Source organism: Aptenodytes forsteri, unplaced genomic scaffold (assembly GCF_000699145.1).
Source record: "Aptenodytes forsteri isolate BGI_AS27 unplaced genomic scaffold, ASM69914v1 Scaffold65, whole genome shotgun sequence".
NCBI classification, from domain to species: Eukaryota; Metazoa; Chordata; class Aves; order Sphenisciformes; family Spheniscidae; genus Aptenodytes; species Aptenodytes forsteri.
This window is the reverse complement of record NW_008795127.1, coordinates 2,063,793-2,085,778: the sequence shown is the minus strand read 5'-3', so window position 1 is coordinate 2,085,778 and position 21,986 is coordinate 2,063,793. Positions and strand designations below refer to the sequence as shown.

Here is a 21,986-nt window from a genome sequence, read left to right as displayed (position 1 = left end):
GCTCATTTTCATCCTCAAAGTTCCTCAGTGACAGTCACGTGCCACTCTTCTCTTTATCCTTTACCATACCAATATTGTCTGGACATGGCTTGCTCTTAGCTTGAGAGCTATTCAGGTATATGAACATAAACTTCTGCCTTTCAGAGCTCACTCTATAGTCCTCATTGAACTGCACAGAGGCGCTTGTGGAAGCTAGGCTTATTACAGAAATGGTGATCAGACTGTCAAAGACAAGAACACAGAGATGGCAATTCAAAGGCCAGTCTGTGTTTTAGCCTCATTGCTGTGCATCATCATACTTTCTATTCAATCATTTTATCAAGCACAATGATTTAAAATACAGGCGGAAGAGGGTCTTCCAGCCTCTTGAACAGAGATCTTCACCATCTCCAGGACTGTCAGGTCTGTAAATGACAGCAGAGGTAGTAAGTCACTCACAATGCAGGGCACATGCCGTCACTTCTTGAGCAAGAGGTCACCTTAGTCTCTATGCTAATATTATCCAAGGTATCCCCACCCAGGCTGCCAGCAAGGAGGGTAATTAACAAACATCCCCTCTCAAAAGTAATTGTGGGTAAGTGCTGCTGCAGGGAGCAAGGCAAGCGCAACCATCCCTCTCACCTAACAAAGGGCCCATTGCACAGATGCCCCACGGTAATTAAAGTGGTGGTGTCTAATAATGCTGTTACACAAACCTCCCAACAGTTACCTTGCAAACTGAAATACTTCAACAAAATAAATTAATGGACAGAAAAGCTTTTTTAAACTTCTCTTGCAGAAATGAGACCTCACAAACTTTACGTTTTTGTTTGTTTAAGGCTTGACTATCCTGGAATTATTATGAACATTTTATTATAAGAATTATTATAAACATTATTAAGACTTCAACGACAACAATGACAGACAAAAGAGGTTTTTAGGTTTGAGGTGGTAAGTTATCGTAAAATGCATGCAATCCAGGAAGTATTTTGTGGAGGACCCTTCCTCCTCTGATTTAAAGAACCAGATTCTGCAGTAATTTATAATCCTCAGCAAAAGATCATTTTATGACTCAGTATCACTTATTATAAACATTATTAAGACTTCAACGACAACAATGACAGACAAAAGAGGTTTTTAGGTTTGAGGTGGTAAGTTATCGTAAAATGCATGCAATCCAGGAAGTATTTTGTGGAGGACCCTTCCTCCTCTGATTTAAAGAACCAGATTCTGCAGTAATTTATAATCCTCAGCAAAAGATCATTTTATGACTCAGTATCACCACAGACTAGAGTACATGGCTCTAAGCTATGTTGGCACATATGCACACATTAGGGCATGTGTACATCCTCAAATCTAATATCCAGTTAGAAGATATAATCTTAAAATTATCAGCCTCAACAGCAACCCTTCAAGTCCTTCTAACTCAAGAGCAGCTTCCGGGTTCAGAAAAAACAGCAGCTTTACTGCTGCCACATCCATTCCCCACTCCAACAGGAAAGTAACTAATATACCACAGCTGGTCACAGGCTCTGCCAAATACCAGGAAGGGACTAGATTCCGCTCCCCACCCCCCTGCCTCCGCCAAGCACGGTGCTTTAACCAGCATCCCTAGCATATGCACACAGAATAGCCTTGTTCCTGGCCCTACAAAGTAGAGACCTGGTCTTGGCAAGTCCCTAAAGATAGTCGCAACCTCTCTCTGGAGAGGAACATAAAACAACTACTTAATTTGGAAGGGCCTACATAGGCACCAGACACAGCACAGATGCACTGTACTGTATTTCTTTGCAACACGCCAGGTTCCCATTCGCCACAACCACATTGGCCTATAATGAATAAGCACAATACAGCTAGTAACAGCACTGCAGCTCATGGGTAGGGTGAACAGAATTTGGGTCAGTATTGGAGGTTTTCTGCTGGGATGATGGCACGCAGCCAGACTGCAGGACTTCTCTTTTCGGTTTTTTCTTTTTTGTAGAAGACAGGAATAAGAGGAACGTAAAAAATAATACTGGAAAAATGTGTCTCTTTCCAAGCTGCATTTTAAAAACCATTAACTAATGCTTTGTCTGTACACTGACTAAAATTAAAGCATATATTCTTCGTATTATTTTTTAAAAAGAGGCAAGTCATCAGAAGGATATCTTTGTCATATACAGCAGTAGCTGAACCAAATGCAATGATTAGTTACCTATCAGGAAGTATATGCTACGTAAGGTACCTGGCTATTTTACTGCACATATACTAAGGGAAAAATTCCTGCCTTGAGACTCACATGTTCATGAACATACTTCTGTTATAAGACACCCCATCTTCATGCAACAGAGGAACAACAATTGAAGCTCGCTTCCTTTTTATCCCCAAATTCTGTACCATGAGGTATCCTGACATAATGTGATCTTACAACCTGAAGCTCGGAAATCACAGTCACCGGTTAAATCAGCATCTATCCACGGATGTGGTGGAAGCAAGGTCTTCTGCAGGAGTTTCAACTTAGTCCTCATCAGCAGAATTATGAATATTAACTGCCTGCACCTCAAAATACACTCAGGTGGTTTCCTTGCTATTTCACAGCTAGTCAAGGATCAGATCCTCAGAGCTCCTTCTACCACCCACGGTTCTCAAAACAGCTCCACTAAGGAGATGCTGTGACTCCACACATCAAATCTCACATATGTGGTGATGTGGCTGTTGTGCTGAACACAATGGATCAAATGGTTTGCTGAATAAACACAGACAACAAGAACTCAATTAATTACTGCAGTACTATGCAGGTACAGTTTCTAAGAAAAAGGACTAAAACTACACTGACCATAAGTAGATTAGAAGAGATGCTTTATATATTGCACTAATTCAAACTGAATTTTCTCTGAAAGCAAATCTAACACCCAGGGCAGAGTATGAATCAGTATCAGAGCTAATGACAGAATTCAGATTCAGAGAGTAGCTGGGGTTTGTTTGTTTGCTTGCTTATAAACTTTTGATTATAATTCACACATCCAGGATTTCCCTAGAGAACCCAGATTCAGGATAATGGGGTGAGTGAAACATGTGCAAAGTCGATACAGTCCCTTGACTTTTATGTATTTATCAAACAGAAAACTGACAGTTTTATAATTAGCTTCTGCTGTGAAAGGAAAAAAAAAAGTATTTCAAAGCACGTAATTTTTGTTTCTTGAATCTGTAAGAGGAGAACATTGACAGCTCCAAATAATAATCCATCTCCACATTTAAGCCCATAATCAGAACATGCATTAAAGACTTTTACCAGCAATGCTATTACTCCCCTACTACTGCAGGAAAGGGAAAGCTTTCTGTAGGATGCAGAAGTGAAACCAAAATAGAAGTTTAGGTCACTAGTCAATTTGTTCTTTGTTCAACTAGTACCAAAAATTCCCCAAAGTTAATAATGTATTCAAGCTTCTGTACTACACTTACATAAAATAATAATTCAAAACACCATTGCTGACCTATTTCATGCAAGTTGAAGAAAGGAAGGCAAACTTCCAGTTTCTTCTAAACAAGCTAGTTATTCTGCAGGTTAAGTGCTAGCTTAACAGAAAAGCTGGCACAGCCAGACTCTAAAGAGAAGTTATGGGCCACCAGCAGTGACATACCAACATTAGCTTATCTACTAAATCCCAAACAATGCCTTTCCCTTTTGCTTAGAAAAAGGCCTGAGTGCTCAGTCAACACTGCCCACGTAGGAGGGGCCGGCATCCAAAATAGCACTGGCTACCTTGAAGTAAGAACCCAGACTGCAGCTACAACAGTGCAGCGAGTCCCCTTCCTCAGCCAAGCCCTGGCCATTTTTCTGTGCTCAGAAGAGAACAGAGTGGCCTCTGTCCCTCATCCAGCCTCTCTCAGCCTCTTTCCTGGCAACAGAGAATTGGGGACAACAGAATAGAGAAGCAGTTTTCCTATTTTCTATGCTGACATGGGTGTGGAGGCGTTCTAGGGCTTCTTCATAGAAACACATCAAAAGCTTAGAAGCAGAGCAGCCCCGGATCCCATTGTTTCCACCATCACTACAACAAACGCCTGTGCAAGGAGTCTTTATTCCTATTAATAGTTCCATTAACTCAATATGGAGCTGCTCATGGGTATATTTGCAAGATATAACCTTGCGTCAGCAGCTCCCACCAAAAATCCATCAGATCATAAAACACGGAATGTTAGCAACAGGAATTCCTTTGATTTTATTACAGTAATATTATATTTTATTATATTTCTGACCAATCCCTGCCCCTGTCCAGCACAGCTTCACTACTTGACCCCGCTCCTGAACAATCTTACGTCGCCATGTATCTAGTCTGGAAAGTCCGTAACACCTCAGCAGGCACCAAAAGTGGCATCAGTGGCTCATGCGGTGCTGCCACATGCTTCCCTCTTCCCTTTTCTCCTTGGCACGTCTCGCTACACCCAACTTCAGGAAACAGATTAGGACTGCCTTGGCACAATCTATGACACACCATCTGAAATCAGGCTTTAAGGACGAGTGGGGAGGTAGGGAATTGCTCTCTTTCAGACCTTACTCAAGAAAGACAAAACACAAATAGTAAGAACTATTTCTCCGTCATGCAACTTTTTCTTACATGCCACTGTCACAATTATTATAAGGACATAATGAAAATTAAAGATCCCTGCATGAAGAGATAACTTCTCTTCTGCCTACATGAAAAAGATAAAATCTTCTTTCTAATTTGTATATATCAATTACTGTGCTTTGCCCAAAGGGGACAGAGTAGATTACACAAGGAAGCCACTAAACTTATTAAAGTTTAGCAAGGGTAAGTAGCCATGATTTTATTTTTGTAGAGGCTGGTTAAAACAACAGTTATTTTTTCAATTCCAGAATACAGCGATTTTGAAAACCAGCATTCAGTCAACAGCTTTACCAGAGTTTTTCTGCAATGACTGCCCCTTAATTTTGTCAATTGCCTTCCACAAGTAAGTGTTTGCTTTTGAATAACTCTGTATTTGCAAACCCCACAGGTATTTCCTACAGTAAATATAACAAGGGCCAAAGAAACATTACACATATGTTGGCAATCTTTTATTTGAAAGTAAGTTGCTACCTTCAAAAAGGCCGCTACCGTGTCCTTATTAACTCCCTACATGCAGTATGTCTGAAAAATGACACATGCTTACAAGCCCCTCAATCCTTTATGAAGTTTCACATTTAGCAATATTCCAAGCTGAGTGATCAGTATGTCTCTTCAGGTACTTCAGTTATCTTTTCCCAAGATAAATAAACTATGCAGCAATTAATTTATACTTGTCTCCTGGGGGAAGGGAGGAATTAATGACAGTGAGGCTAATATGATCCAGCGCCAACACATTTAGAATGATCTTCAGACAACATATGTGCTATTTGACTTATACCTTCTGACTCTGAGGGCCATCGCCTTCATCAGAAATGCCATCTTCCTGCTGATCATAAGCAGGCCCTCCCAGGAGCCTTATTCTCTTCTCGCATTGCTTCTTTGCCACTGTCAGCTGATTAATATACCTCTTCACATTGCGAGCCCTCAGTAGGTCAGCTTTCATTGCCGCAGTTTCTTTTCCTTTTGAATCTAAGAATAAAGCAAATCAGAGACAGTCTTTTACAACATGAAAACATCATCGCACCATTGCCTCTGTGACCTGCCCGATCAAAGCATTTGTCATTCAGGAATCAACTATGCACGTGAACACAGATACTGGAAAGTTTGTATTTGAAACAGAATCATGATTTTGAAACATTCTCCAACGATACCTCAAGGGTTTATATGAAACAGTTCAGAAAAAAATCCTTATTGAAACGTCCAGTGAAATCTGACCCCTCCAGCTCTCGTCCTATAGCTTGCTGCAAGACGCAGGCCCAAGACTTGTACTACAGGAGGTACATTTATCAGATGGCATTAGAAGTTACCTACAGCCATGGCTTACGATAACACATGGAGCTGATAGCTTATGTACCTTACTAAACATAACATTGACTGCCTAGAGTCATGAGGGACTAGACTCAATCCTCTCCAGCCCGGCATTACACATTCCCACGCATCTCATCTGCAAATCCGAATTTCTTGAGCCTGATATGAACAGCACATCATACAGTATCTTCTCCAGACAACAACATTGACCGAAGCTCACTCAAAATGGTGAGACGACTAAGAAAAAAAAAAATCTTATAATGCCAAGTCAAGACTGCACAGTACTGTTAAATAGTGAGGTAACATGAAGGTGACAGTCAGTTGAGTAAGACTCGGTAATAAAAGGTGTAATGTTTGTGTATTCTACATTCCAGCCTCTTCAGCTAATTACCAGGGCCTAAAAAAAGAAGCAGCAGATAAAGCAGATTAAAAACCCCTATTGCGTTGAAATCATTCCTGTTTTATATCTGCAGGATGCAACTGATTTACATTTATACACTGGTTTTATTTTCCTCTTGTTCAATGATAATACTCCCACTTTTCCAGGCTGCAACTAGAGCTTGGTAGCAAAGCATCTGGCTTGTACTCGGCTCTGGATTAATTGATTGTTCAGGGATAAATAATAGAGATCTATTCTACTATGTTTTCGAAATATCAAATGCTAGTAAAACGATGTAGATGAAAACAGCGTTCCATTTTCGAAACAGGTGCTGGAAAGAAACAACCAGACAGCTAGGTTTGTGAATGCATACACAGAAAAAGGAAATCTCTTCGGAATGATTTAAAATAGGTATTTTAAACACATTTCTAATACATTAAGGTACCTTTTCCTTTTAGGACTGTTTTCATCCTTTTATTTCCCCCTCAAAGCCACATGTAACTACTGCATGTGACCATAAGTTTTGTCACTTGTATACTGAAGGACAACTCAAGGTACATGGAGCTCCCTGAACTTCTACACGTGATGTGATGTGAGTACAAATATTCTCCCGATATCTTTTCCCATATTTTTAATCTCACTTTATTCACTGCATGTATTTATGTATGTTGGTAGAGAACCTTACTGATTCAAGGACCGTTAGTGTTTTAATGGATAAGTATCATTTGCATCTGAGCTGCCATGTAATAGTGAACTACAGAGATGATACTCACTGAAGCAAATGATAAAATGAGTTTACCATGAAAAAAAAAATAAGCCATCTGTTTTCCTGGCATGTTATCTCCACAGGGAAGTCAACAGAGCATTTAATTTAGTGTTTCAGTTCCCTGACCAGAGGTACCAGTATTAATGAGAGAAAAGGCAGGAAAAGGCCTTAAGGACAAAATAGCTCTCCCCCTCAATTTAAAACATTTACAGCTAATACAAATACATGGACAGTAGTTTAAAGTGAAGATTAAAACCAAACATTTCCCCTCCTACACTTGACTCTAAGATGATTTTTAGAAGTTCTCAATTGTCTCAATAGTTTAAATACTTTGGGCTCAAAATACATACCTGAAAACCTACACTTTGAAAGCCCATGACCAGTGCTGCACAATGGTCATTCAGCCTTCTTAAAACAAAAGTACCCTTCTTAGTGAAAACAAGGCATTCTTGGAGGGTTTTCAAAGTAAGCATATCTACTTTACCTGAAGTCTTATCATCCTGTAATTGCAGCAGGCCTCCAGGAGAGACCAATGAGCCCTACATCCCACCTGCTTCTGGCGATTAATTACTTTTTCAGCAAAGTTCCTTCAAAAACATTTGCCTCACTCAGCTCTTCATATCCATAAGGAGCCACTCCATGTAAGAAATGTTCGGGGCAGAGTGATGAAGATCACACTGCCAGCCTGTTCCTGCTCCATGGATAAACAGGACCAGTCACCGTGAAAGCCTGGCAGCGATGTCCCTTCAAAAATAAACAAGAGGCTGATGAAGAGCAGCCCAGCATGGAGTGTGGCTAACACACTGCAGTGCAGGAGAGATGGCGTGGAAGCGTGGACAAACACTGAACATGACTTCCCTCTTCCAAAGTATGAAAGATAAGCTAGCAGAAATCAGGAGGAACGTTTTCATGAGCATTCCATGAAGGTTAGGAGTATCATTGTTTTTTCTCCTAACTCTAAACCTAATCTCCTTTTGAGATTTTTTTTTGAGAATTCTCAGATTTTCAGATCTAAACTGCTCTGGTTTTTTTCCACAGTAAGCCCTATCAAAAAGATATTTTAAGATATAATCATAGAATCATAGAATCATTAAGGTTGGAAAAGACCTCTAAGATAATCAAGTCCAACCGTCAACCCAACACCACCATGTCCACTAAACCATGTCCGTAAGTGCCTCATCTACACGTCTTTTAAATACCTCCAGGGACGGTGACTCAACCACTTCCCTGGGCAGCCTGTTCCAATGTTTAACCACTCTTTCAGTAAAGAAATTTTTCCTCACGTCCAATCTAAACCTCCCCTGGCACAACCTGAGGCCATTTCCTCTCGTCCTATCACTTGTTACTTGGGAGAAGAGACCGACACCCACCTCGCTACAACCTCCTTTCAGGGAGTTGTAGAGAGCCATGAGGTCTCCCCTCAGCCTCCTTTTCTCCAGGCTAAACAACCCCAGTTCCCTCAGCCGCTCCTCATAAGACTTGTTCTCCAGACCCCTCACCAGCTTCGTTGCCCTTCTCTGGACACGCTCTAACACCTCAACATCCTTCTTGTAGTGAGGGGCCCAAAACTGAACACAGTATTCGAGGTGCGGCCTCACCAGTGCCGAGTACAGGGGCACGATCACTTCCCTAAAGTCATAAAAAGAACTTCTCTTTTTAATCTACACTTGCCTGATCACACCACCACTAAAGTACTGAGATATAATTAAGAGCCTTTTTTTGCCATTTCTGAATATCAGCAAAGATGATGTTCACTACATTCAGGTATCACTGCATAAACCAAATAAAACTGGAAAGTTACAAAAGAAAAGGCTTGCATTTACTCACATACCCTTCAGCAAGCTCCAATAAACGGAAAAGGAATAGATACATGCTACTAAGACACTGTTTCATCACTGTGCAAGGAAAGAAAATACACCCTTTGGATGTTTGGTTTGTTTTGGTTTTTTTTACTAGTAACAACTTTACAGTTTGGGGATTTTTTTTTTTTAATTATTATTTAAAAAAAAACAAACAAAAATCACTCATCAACACGACGAGAAAGATGCTGCTTTGGCACTTCCTCCCCACGTGAGTTGCATACATGTTTAGCAGCAACTGCTGAGCAGGGTCTCCATCCCCAAAGGAGCAAAGGGTGGTAACTTTCTCCAAAATAATTCTCCTTATCAGGGGAAATTTTTGACAAGACATGCACTGCCATGGAGGAACTTCAAAACTCCTAAGGGGTACTGTGCACCCCTCCCAAGGGTATCCAAATGCCATTAGTACCAAAAGCAGAATTTCAAACTCTGATTATCAATCCACAGCTGTGGATAATTCAATTTGCACTGAACAATATTAAAATGCAAATGGTCCAAACGAGCTCAAACTTACCAAGGAATCAAAGCTAAGCTATCTGTGTAAATCTTTTTTACTCCATGCATTTTTTGCACATGTACAGTGACTTCTGACAAAGCTTCCACATTTTCTTCTGAATCACTCATAGCTACCTTGATTTGCACTAGGCCAGGACCAGATCCTAGAACCCACCAAAAACATTTCTAAGAATGGATTCCTCAGACCTCAATTTTCTTTCCTTTTCTTTTTTTGGTAGTTTTGCTACTTGGTCAGGTTTATATGCATTAAATACATTAAACTGCAGAACATATTCACACCATCCATTTTTCAGTCAGAATGCTGGGCCTTGCAAACAATAGTCATGCCAACAAATGCCACACAAACTTTATTACCATAAACCACAGCAAAGGATACAACAAAAATAATGTAAATGAAGACATATGTAAAGCCTGCTTAAAGCACAAACTAAATTGTATTGTAGTACTTCATGAACTGTCCCCTCTCTGATAGTAGCAGCATAAAACAAAGATTTCTCATTTTAACTGCAGTTACATATAGCAAAAGTATGATTAAAACCAAGAGTACAAGTTCTTGTTCCTTTACAGCTTCAAGAACTACAGAGACCTGACACCTGGCAGCACGTACAACAGCATTGATTCATGACTAGTCTCTGAAGGAGCTACACACGTGCACAACATTGTATGCATTTCTGCAAGACTTTTTGCAAGAGCCGAGTTAAGCACATGCCGTGCCTACTTAATGCCCTGCTGAAGTATTTAAATAGCAAACACTGATTTAACATTTTCATATGAACAGTAACCGTAACCTTCTATATATAATTTACCAATCTTTACACGCCTCTCTGAACTCTCAGAAACTTTGAATTACGTATTTTCAAAGCCTACGTAGGCCTGGAAAAGTATTTGTTCAATTCTGCAAGAGCAGGCCAGACTGAGAAGAACAGTACACGTGGTTCTTCTCCTGCTCACAGTACAAGCAAAGGGAAAACCAGCTCTAACGTGGTCAGACAAGAGAATGAATAAAAAAAATGCTAAATCCCAAACACTTCAGGCAACAGATCTCGGGGAACGGACTTAAAAGGGAGATCATGGGGAATTTAGGCACTGATCATTAGCAATACGTAGTGCAACACAGCCTCCCACTTCACAGCCACAGCTGAGCAAAACAAAAAACAAAGTGGCAGCAAGGTAAATTTGAGCATGGGAGTAAGTATGTACTACACAAGAAAATAACATCCATCACATATAGCCTCTGTCTGTAGGTCCCTGCGTCCCCTTTGGTCACTTCTACCTGACCAGTCAGCCTCTCCCCTCCCTCTTTCACTGATGGGCATCTCTCCAAACCAACCGTGGACAAGATGCATTACCATCACTAGCACACACAAAGGATCTCAGGAGGAGAAAGAGGAACTTCCTCTAAAAAATTGATTTGAAAAATCACAAATAAAAAAAAAACAAGTCTAGTACTATCGGAGTCACTGTAAACTTCACCTTCATCCACAAGGATTCCCTCCACACTTACTGCTTGAGCACGAGGTGCAAGCACAACGTTAGCTCTTTAAGCCTTGCCAAAAAGCTATGCAAAAATAATTGCGGATGCGTGTTTATCCCTGTGTGGAGGATGGGGGTGGGGGGGGAGGAATCATAATACAGTTTTGTCATAATTAAGTTAGATAGCATCTGTAATGCGCTGGAATGCAGAAGTATCCATTTTACTTCACTCTAAATTACCATCTTGACAAAACCCACACATCACAACCCACACACTCAAGTTAGCTTGGAGCCCCAGTTTCTAAAAGAAAAGTCCCTTTTTACAGCCGAACACTCAAGCCTCTTTCAGAACCACAGTACCTAAGAAGCCTGCCCACAGACAGTTCTGTTTCTGTACCAGTTGTCAGCTCCACTTACAAAAGCAAATATCTAGCTGTACAGTGGGAACACTCAGCAGGAGAAATCTTCTACTGCAACACAGCAGATCTCTCCATACAGAAATGACTGCTTATTCGATCTGTCTCACAATCCCCACTTGAAAAGGAGTAGTTTTCTCAACAGGGATGCCCCGGGGTTGATTACAATGTGGTGTCTGAAAAACAGTCCCATCCCATCATCCAAGGGTGGTTTCCAGTCATGCTGTGAAGTCACATGTAAGGTGGAGGGCACAGAAAATTAGAAGGAAAATCAAACAAATCCCTTCACAGTGTTGGGGGGGTGGGGGAATCTGTTGAGATATTTGCTCTGTTCTGCCCTAAGACAAGGTACATGCCTTCATGGATTTTTGTTTTAAACAGCAGCTAGTAAAAAGGGATCCTTGCTAAAATTCTTGTAGGATCTTGTAATATAATATCAGTAAGAGAAGAAACAAAAATCTGTCTGTTAAATTAGAACTAGTGTACTTAAACAGTTTCTTATTCACATTACAGCAAATATCAAATTATTATAGCAACTTACTTTTGTTGCTATTTCATAATTGTTTTTTGAAGCCTTTTCTTTAGTAAAATTAAGATCTACTCTTGCTTCTAGAAACTCAGGTCCTCTCTCACTCATGCTACAATGCCTGATCTGTGTATTTGTCCTCTTACAAACTGCTTTACTAGATCAAAAAGCAGTAAACATTTTCAGATAAGCATTTCTAGTCCTTCAAAGTCTTTAACACATAGATTTTGTAAAAAAAAAAAAAAAAAACCCAAACCTAAAATACCTAAAATTTAGCTCAAATTTGGTTCAGTACTTCCAAGGAATCCTTATCAAAAGGCAAGATGAGGAGAGAGTTTTACAGTTAAAGATGTAGAAAGATGTAATTCTTCCAACCAGAGCACATGTGACTGTAGAGAAAAGCACAGTCCAAAAATACCAACAGGAAGAAAAACCAAAGATGAGTTAAAAAAAAACCCCAAAACCAAAACCAAGCCTACTCCTACAGTCACTGCTGGAGTGACCCTGACCATTTTGGAAGAGGATACATACGAGGACACAGTTCAGAGAAGTAACACAGATACATGTACACACCAGATTCAGGGGTTTTGTGCAAGTGTAAACGAGGGAAGTAGCGTAGTGTCAGCATGGAAGGTAACAGCCTCTATTTACAGTGGCCTGCACCGCTCCAAAATTAAACCATCAACACTTCTGAAAACACTAATGCTACATTAGGTTTCTTGTTCAGCTTTAGCAATTCTCCTGGCCACAGAAGTTATATCATCCACCCACAACAGATATCATACTGTGAATCTCTCAAATTACTTTGTGTCTTGACCTTTCAGGACATTTGACTCTCTCTGCAAAACTTACTGCTTAACATGAATCAGATGCTTTTGTACGTTTTCTTTTGCTCTCCTACGCTCACATGCCAGAAGAGTCAAGTGATAGATATCTGAAAAGAAAAAAGACCCTATAACATGCCATTTTTTTTTACTACAGAGGTTTAATACAATGACGTTTAGAAGTACTTTAAAATACTTTCTGCTTTTATTAGAGGGCCCTAACAGCTAAGTATTTTGCCAATAGGTGGCACCAACACTAGTTAAATCAAGTGTAAAGAGCCCTATCCTCACTGAGGGACAAGCCTTCCTCCTTTCCAACCCGCCTGGGCACCAACATTAAATGTATACTTTGGTATCACCAGATACCACTGGTGACTTCTCTCATATGAGAGGTCATCAGTCTGAAACCTGGCCCTCAGGCTACTCATCCTTTAATAATGGACACCTAATCTTTTTATAAACTAAATATTTTTGGTCAGGTTTAGAGACTTAATTATGTCTCGTCAACCAATAGCAAAGGTACACAATCCTGCTCAGGCATATTTATTGCTAGTCATGTACTTGCACAACACTTACTTTGCTTAGATAGTAGCTAAGCACTCACTGCTGCAGAGTATTGCCCACTCCTGCTGCACTAAATGCTCCTCACATTTGCTGCTGTACCTTTTTCTATTGAAAACGCTGCCTCAGGAAGCTCCCGTGCCTCAAACTCATGGAGGATGAGACTATATCCATGTACATATTATTCTACACTTGCTCTACTCTTACAGTCTGAGAGCAGATATCAGGCTCGACAGACTGCTGGCTAGGTGAAGTTCAGCTGCTCTAGCTGAATGCCCAGGCACTGAAGAGGGAGTTACATTTTCAGGACCCACCTTTGCCATAGGAAAAAGGAAATAGCTACCAGTAAGACACTCTCGCACCAGGCTGGAATCAAAGCTAAGAGATGCCCATGACACAAAAGGCAAGAGCTCATTTACTAGCAGGAAAGGGGAGACTGTCATATACATCAAACACCCATGCTTACATTATTACAGGTATGCAGCAGGTATCGGGGGAAGAGATTAAAAAGAGAAAGATAGCATGAGATTGCACAAACACACTTCCATTTTGCATAAAGCTTACATTTAGTTATTCACCATGAAATCCAGCTGTTGCAGGGGTAGCAGCATGCTGTGGCATCCAGAAAGAGAAACATCAAAAGGTGACAATAAGTAATGCGGTCGTCTGTTCTACAAGAGTTCAACAACCTTTGTATCAGCAGTGAGCTGTGATGGGTTTTTTGTCGGCTTTGTTTTGTTTTAAGGAAAGTAGCACAGCTTTTTTCTTTAAACTTTTCCTAAATTTCAGGAACATGTTAGATTAATTACCACATTAGGAAAAATGTCTCCACCTACTTCAGGAAAAACAAGACACAAAAAAGCCTTCAGAACTAGATTTTAACCCTCTACAGTTTTGATAGCCCTCTTAAAGTTTACTGTACATAGACTGAGCCTGAATATTTTGGTAGATTAAAACCTTAGCAAAATAACTCAAAACAGATTAGAAATCTGCATTAAATTTGTGTGAACTATAGTAAGATTGTATTGTATGCCTCTGTTGGGCATACTGTTCCACATGTGTCAAGCTAAAAAATGTCACCTTCTTCTTCAGGCACAATGTGAATGACCATTGGCTATTTAATAAATAAAAGGTTTAGCCACAATAGCCCCACTGGCTAATACAGCCAGCAGTGGTAATCAACTCTTAAATAACATACAAGATTGCCATAGGACTAAACTTCAGTGCACCAGCTAGTGGAATTTCTGTTGGATTTTTTTTAATATGGGTAAAAATCAAGAGCCCATAAAAATGCAGAACCAACTTCACCACAGAATAAGTGGAACCAGATCTACTTTGGCAAAATAAATAGCAATAATCTTTTTATATTTATTCTGCAGTACCAAGCACTTGTAGCTTCAGAAAAGCATCTTCTGTTCAGGGTTTAGAACAGTGGATAGTTAACTAGATAAACTCAAGTGAGACAGAGGAGAATGAGACAGTAATTAATTGTAGGAACCTAAACCGTATGAAAATATTCCCCAAATCAATTCTTGTCACAACAAAGACCAATGGCAGCACAAATGGAAATATAAGCATAGCAAGATTGATTTTTCGTAATGTACTGAGAGTTAACTTCCCTGTTCTCATTTTACTACTTTATGAAACAGATTATCCATTAACTTTCATCTGAGAAATATTAATATCTCTTTCTGTAATGTACACTCAAGCAAAACCAATGCCTACTTTTCCTTTCACCTTGGTTTGACACAAGCAATTTATCTTATAGGAATGCACATCTAGCTCTATTTTAGAATGTAAACAAAAGGCTATCAGTGTTGACAACCTTATACTTTCAGAGACTTGAGCATGGACCCCAAACTCTTCAGACTGACCAAAGATTCCCGTCCCCCATGGCGTGTTTATTTTGTTTCCGCATTTTTCATTACACTTGAATCACTTTTAAAAGCTTTCCTTTGTGATAAAAAGGAGCAAGAAAAGGATTATTTTTTTTAACCCGACCGATAGAGATTACATGAGAACCTAAAAGCAAGATCCTTTAGATCTGTTTGTTTACAAACAAATTAATTTATATTGTCCACTGCTTTTTATTATGCTTTGGTATACCTTAAGTATATCTGACCAAGCAAAAAATTCATCTGTAATTTTGCCATCAGTATAATCTCCTGAAGACATACCACAGTTTTGGTACATTTTGAGAACCATAAAAAGCAGTATATATAATAAATGTAAGTACATTTGTAAGATGCATGTGCATTTTAAAAGGTAGACGTTGCCAAAACACTGCAGAAGGATTTAAGAGCACTCTGTATTGCAACACAAAAATGTAATACAATGAAGAGTCAAAATAAAGTCTGACTGACAATTATGCTGTATCATTTTCTTCTGTGTTTTGAAAGGAGAACAGACTGAGACTTTGAAGAATGGATTGTATGAAAAAGGAAGCAAGATGCTCAGCATATGAATTTGTAATGCCAAAAATTCTAGTTGCAGCAAGTTCTGAAAATAAATGCATCATAGATATGACCTTTCTCATGATCCATCAGCTTAGATAAAGATGAGGTGGGGGATAATCACACCATGGGAGCTTCTGGAAGAATCAGACAAATGAAACAGAACTGAAATACTAAAAGCACAGCACTCCTAAAAGCTGTCTAAAAATCCCACGCACACTGATTGCATATGTATGTCGGGACTTCAAACAGCTTTTCAAAATGAACAACAGATGAGGTGGGGGATAATCACACCATGGGAGCTTCTGGAAGAATCAGACAAATGAAACAGAACTGAAATACTAAAAGCACAGCACTCCTAAAAGCTGTCTAAAAATCCCACGCACACTGATTGCATATGTATGTCGGGAGTTCAAACAGCTTTTCAAAATGAAAACAACAGATGTGACTTAACAAAATGGAATCTTACCTTTCTGCCTCTTCACTTGGGGAATATTGCTGATTGTGGTTGCCTGGACTATTTCCACTACAATCTGATACCTAGTTTTAAAAACAGTAGGGGATAAGGGTGAAAAGGGAGAAGAAAAAAACCATGGTATTAATTTTTTTTACAATGTGTTCTTCATACAGCACACTTAAGAATTAATAAAAACCAAAACACTTCCACCTTCTCCTCACCTGGAAGCAGAATTATTTCTCAGTATATCTGCAACCTAAGGAGCAGGGTGCATATGGAGTAGAGTAGGAAAAAAAGTTTATCTTGAAACAAAAGGAGAACATCCAACAATAATACTGCCCCTTTCTCTCAACTGCTGGCATTGCACAGCCAGTTAATAAAATTCAGTGAACACAATGTAAAGTCACGCTCTTAACATTAAAAGTAAATATAAGTTACCTGTAGGAAACTAGGATGGGAGTTTAGTTCAAAAGCAAAGAGCTGTCTGTAAGGTTCTTCTAGCTAATGCATTCAATACATATATGGAGCATATATAAGTTAGGAGAAAAAAAAAAAGTATTGCACTAAAATAAGTAAACCACTCCAAGAATAATTAAAACCTGATTATCACCTAAAACTATACTACACATAACGGAAGACAGCTAATGCAGTTAGTAAACTGAATTTTAAGTTAAACCAACCTTGTAACTAACGGACACTATGCACTCAAAGAAAATGACTGCCAGTTAAATCTTTCATAAACATCAAAGTCCTGGTCATAACAAACTCTCAAACTCCTCTGAGTGCATTTACTTTGGCAGCTATTAATACTGGTAATAAAGAAAGTATTTGAAATTGAACTCATTCCTGTAGGAGCTCCCTAACCTCATCTATCAAGTTCACTCCTAGATGAAGGCTGAAGCCTCCTGGAAAGTCTGCTATTTCCATGACTACTTATTCTCTGTTTAAGAAAGAGTCTATGATCCTTAAAATATATTCCCCTTCTTTCACCAACATTATTCAATTCCCCCCATTCCTCTTGTCTCCTATAACTCTTTTAGGATTTGTCTCTGCTTCTTTGTATAGACATACACTTTTACACCTGCAGCATATGCTCACTTACACTACACTTTCAGGGTTTATTTAATTTTTTTTCCTGCAGTAATCTTTATTCTACCCAACTCCTTCAATTACCAAGTTGAAACCTGAGAACCAAGTTGAAAGCTGTTTGCAAAGCTTTAATTTTTCTAACCCTATTTCCTTCAGCCATTACTGTATCTTGGTTGTTTCCATCCACCACCACAGTTCTTGCCCCATCCTTCAGAGGAAGAACAGCCCCGTAAGTGAAGATGGTATTTTGGTGCGTAGAAGTCCCACAGTTAATTCCCTGCTCAGACACAGACTTCCTAAATGATTCTGGGCAGCTCACTTGGACTTTTGGTGCCTTGGTTATGGCATCTGTAAACGGGTTATGAACAACACTCATTTACCTCACTCAGGTGTTGTAAGGTAACTGTGAACATTATGAATTTATCAAATAAGATACAGACAATCAAGTAAATACTGGACATGGAAGGTAGTTTCCACTTTTACCTTGCAACTTTTTCCTTCCAAATTTAATCCCATTTGTTCACATTCATGGTTTTACATGTTTTCATTATCAATACTGTAATACAGCATCTCTTTTCTTCTGTTCCTCATTATATTACCTTAAGTAAGGGAGATGCTCCGAGTTACACCCTCAAAGATACTATTTAGTCTGTTCCTCCTAAGCACTGGACTCTGACTGTAACTACTCCATGAGAGTGCTGTACATCACTCCACCACAGAAACACCACCCTGGCTACACCACCAGACCATGACCCTTTCTCCCTGAAAGTCTGTTCCAAATATTCTAGCTGCTACATATCCTGTGGTGCTGGTGAGTAAACATCTAAGGATGTTTTAAATGTGGATGTATTAATTTTATTTTCAAGAAATGAACTGTACTTGACAAACTGGACCGATCATGGACTCACCTCCACATTACTTCTATCTTCCCACTCTTACCTCTTCCCTACTCTGTTATATTCATCCCTTTCCCTCATGTCTTAAGTAAAAAAATGACACAGAGCCAGCAATAATGGTCTTTCTTACCATGAATTGAGTAGTGACCTTTTGCTGCTATACTAATAAATAACAGAATAAATATAATGCTGATCTTGAAAGCAGAATGAAAACTATCCACCAGTTTATTTCCTTATCACTATTTTTTAACTCATCATGTCTTTTATCTCTAGTCTTCTTCTGACAGAGCAAGTAAATTTATTTCACATCTGACGTGGAAGAATTAATCTTTTCTTCCTTATTTGTAGCAGACTTCCAATTTATCCACGCTAACTTAAATCTGAGGGGAAATGAAGGTTAAATTTCACCGTGTAACTTTTTCTTCTTGAAAGACATAGGGACACCACATTTTGTGGAAACTTGATAAAACAGGAATAAAACTCTGCCTCCCTTCATGACAAGCAACAACGAAGGTCAACATTATAAAAGAGTGACTTTAAAGGATGTTCGTAGATAACCATACAACAGTCCCTTCTCTGGAAGCTTTGTTGGTTTGGGTTTTTTTCCCCCCAAAACAAATCCAAATTTTCAGAAAGCAGAGGTATGAAAGCGGGGGGGGGGGGGCGATGGTGACACATGGGACGGGACACGACAACACACACAACAAAATAGCTCCTCAGAAATCAGTAAATGACTTTTTTATGAAAACAAACATCAGTTCCCCAAACCTGCCTTATAAAAATGAAAGGGATGTTTGCACAAAGCAATAGAGAGAAGTTCTGCTAAGAGATAGTGACCAAATGTTAGAGGTCCACTATAGAAATTAATGAATCATGAATTCAGAAGTATCTCCAAAATTAGTAACTAGTTCTTTATTTAAATAAGTTCTAAAAATAAAATCCATAAAAGCAGTACAGAAAATCAATACAATATTTCTTCTTAAGGTAACGCTTCTAAGCAAGGAGAGAAAAAAGATTTAGCAAATCCTAGTGCCATTACTAGCCTTTCAGGGAGAGCTATTTGCAAGGCAGAGAGCTGGTACACTTGCTTACAAGGAGATCCAACACACGCTGCCTCCCACTCTTTTCTGATTTCCCGGCCAAGAGCAACAACACCCTTCATCCACAGGTTTCCACTGATCCAGCTGGGGTTTTTCCCTACTTACCCCATAACAAATGCCTGGTTCTAATCACAAGAAAGCCTAGCAAAACTCTTTTAATGAAATCAGCCTGGAAGGATGCCTTACGGGACCTCCTCTCCTGTAATGTCACATGCATACATCAAGGAATCCGAGCGTTCTTGACTATGGTCAGTCAAGACTCTGAGGAATTGTTTATCAGTGCCTCATGGCCTCTTTCACTGAGCAGGTATTTCATGTTTATTTTAGTAAATAGACAGTAATTAATCTGCAAAGATAAAGCATGGCAGGGATGTTTCAAAAAAATAACGAGTTTCCCAGCAACTGTAGTGCCTTGGGATAAATTTCCCTCAAAGCTAAGCCTACACAGAAAATTGTTCCTACTTGTATCTGTTCTTTACCAAGATGTTACGTGGCAACATTAGGAGTAATAGGAGGAGGCTTACAGTTCATGAATGCCATGCACTGGCTTAGAACAGGCACTGAAAAATGATTTCCAAATAGAACCAAGAAAAGCAATTTTTGATAAACAGAGTATTATTACCCAAAATAGCATCTAACTGGGAAACCTGTTTAAGTACAACATGCCAATAATTTATTTGTTGTAAGGAAGAGAACTGGAAGCCTTCTCCCCACTCCCGTCCCTCCAAGACTCTAACCGTGTTTCTCAGTGATAACTGCACAATGGCTTATTTGTTTCTTCCTCTTTAATTCCTTCTTTATAGATTTCTTCTGTGGTTCACTGTTGTGAATTACAACCTGAAATACCATTTAAGTTTGTTCATCTAAAATACCACCCTTTTTTTTCATCCAAACAGGGACCACTGTTTGGTTTCCTTGACATAAACCTGTAAACTTTCACTGGTACGTAACTTTGAGATGACTATAGGTTGGCCCATCTCTCTCTAGGTGCTCCCATAGTGCTGGAGACCAAACAGAACAGGAATCCCTCCTCCCACAGGGGAATGCTCTTTAACCACCTTCCCAGAGACTGGCTCTATACAAATAGAGGAAGGAAGAACGCTGCCTCCAAAAATCAAATACTATTTCTCTTTGAAAAGAAGATACGTTTTCTCAGACATTTTCCATTCAAATACTGATCAGCTCAGACTGATCAACAGTACGTAGGGTGTAGAGGAACGCATTTCAAGATGATGGTAGTTGGACTCCACAGGCTAGAAAGGAAAAACCTAAGTGCAGCCAAACCCACATTATTTCACAAAGCAAATTTGCTATATTAAAGAACACAGTTTAAAGTGACCTATCAGCTAAAAAGAGAGCACATTGAGCATTAATGTGCCTGAACAACAACAACAGAAGAGTTGGGTTTCTTTTGAAACAAGCAGATCCATTAGTGTGATTATGCTAATAAATATGATGTCAATTAGGTTTTAGATAGAGTCTAATAGAGACTAATTTCTGCTCTCAGGAAAGGCACACTGGCCCAGAGAGTAAAGAGCACATTCTACAGCAGATGAACAATAAGTAGCTAAGCAACAAAATCATCTCACCATCACCTAAATGCATTTTCCCATCTCAGAAATGCAAGTGGTTTCAGAATCAAAGAGAAGAACAAGAGAAACTAAGAAGTTACTTATGCAGCCCACATACTCCATCTCAGTAAACCATCACTTGGCCTGATCAAGCCAAGTCTAATAGAAGGTCTGAGTCACAACAGATGACACAGAGTGCACCAAATGGGATCAATACGCTTGTGTCTTTCAGACGTTGCTGCAGCCGTTCAGAAAGAGAGAAAGCTGACCTGCAGCAGCAGTTGAAGGGAGTCAGGGAAGAGGAACAAATTCCAGTTCTGGTTGGCGGCAAACAGATTAGGACAAACACTCTGGAAGTGGCTTCAACAGTCCTCGAAAGCTCTGGTGTGCTCGACAACACCAACTCAAGGACTACTGTTGTAGGATCTCCCTAGATGTATCTCTGCTCCCTGCTTCCCAGTCACTTGTTCCTTATCCTTTCTCTTGCATCAGAAATCAGAGGAGAAACAGCTCAGCTATAAAGATAAGGCAAACACAAACATCTTGTACTTGGGCAAGCAGGCTTGAGATGCAAGTGGTATCTTATGTTATGATGAAAGATGGAAGGAAAAAGAGATGAGATTTTTCTGAGGGGGGGGATTAGAATGAAAGTGAGCAGGTGCTATTTGCATTAGAAAACAGGAACATCAAACAAATTCATATTGTGTAGGAGCTCAGTGTTTTCTTTCGGGCTTTAAGGAATTCTTCAGAGTTCATTGACATGTTTAAGAAGGATGCAATTGGGATAACACCTCCCTGCAACAGTCCAAGAAAACCTCCGATCCAGTGGTAAAATGTGCTGGAATTCAAACCCCTCTTTCCATGTCACAGAATCACAGCAAGCTGTTCTGAACACCCAGTGTCCGTAGGGTCACTACAGTTCACAGTATGGCCAGTCATACTTCATAAAGATAATGAGGAGATAACCAGACACTAGTGGGAATTCAACATATTATTTCATCTAACTCCACAGAGGCAAGCTGTAAAGAAGGGTCTGGTATGCCTTTCAACAATACAGTCGTCTCCAGTATACTACTAGGAGGAATTTTTTTAACATTTTCTGCCACCTAACTAAAAAGCTGACTATATTAGAGATTTAATGAATGTTGTGGCTTATCATCCTTACTGTCTCTGCTTCACCAAAAGAAAAAGAATCTAAAATTG

The 21,986-nt window shown here is 39.5% G+C and overlaps 1 protein-coding gene across 1 annotated transcript in view; it reads right to left on the bottom strand.

The window, feature by feature from the left end:
• SNX25 (sorting nexin 25) overlaps positions 1 to 21,986 on the bottom strand; it is a 77,305-nt gene that overhangs the window by 30,687 nt on the left and 24,632 nt on the right. Inside the window, exons 5-6 of the mRNA XM_009277365.2 lie at positions 16,140 to 16,210; positions 5,368 to 5,558 (exon numbers count right to left, since the gene is read on the bottom strand). Of these exons, the coding sequence (XP_009275640.1) occupies positions 5,368 to 5,558; positions 16,140 to 16,210 (262 nt within the window). The remainder of the gene's footprint in view (positions 1 to 5,367; positions 5,559 to 16,139; positions 16,211 to 21,986) is intronic.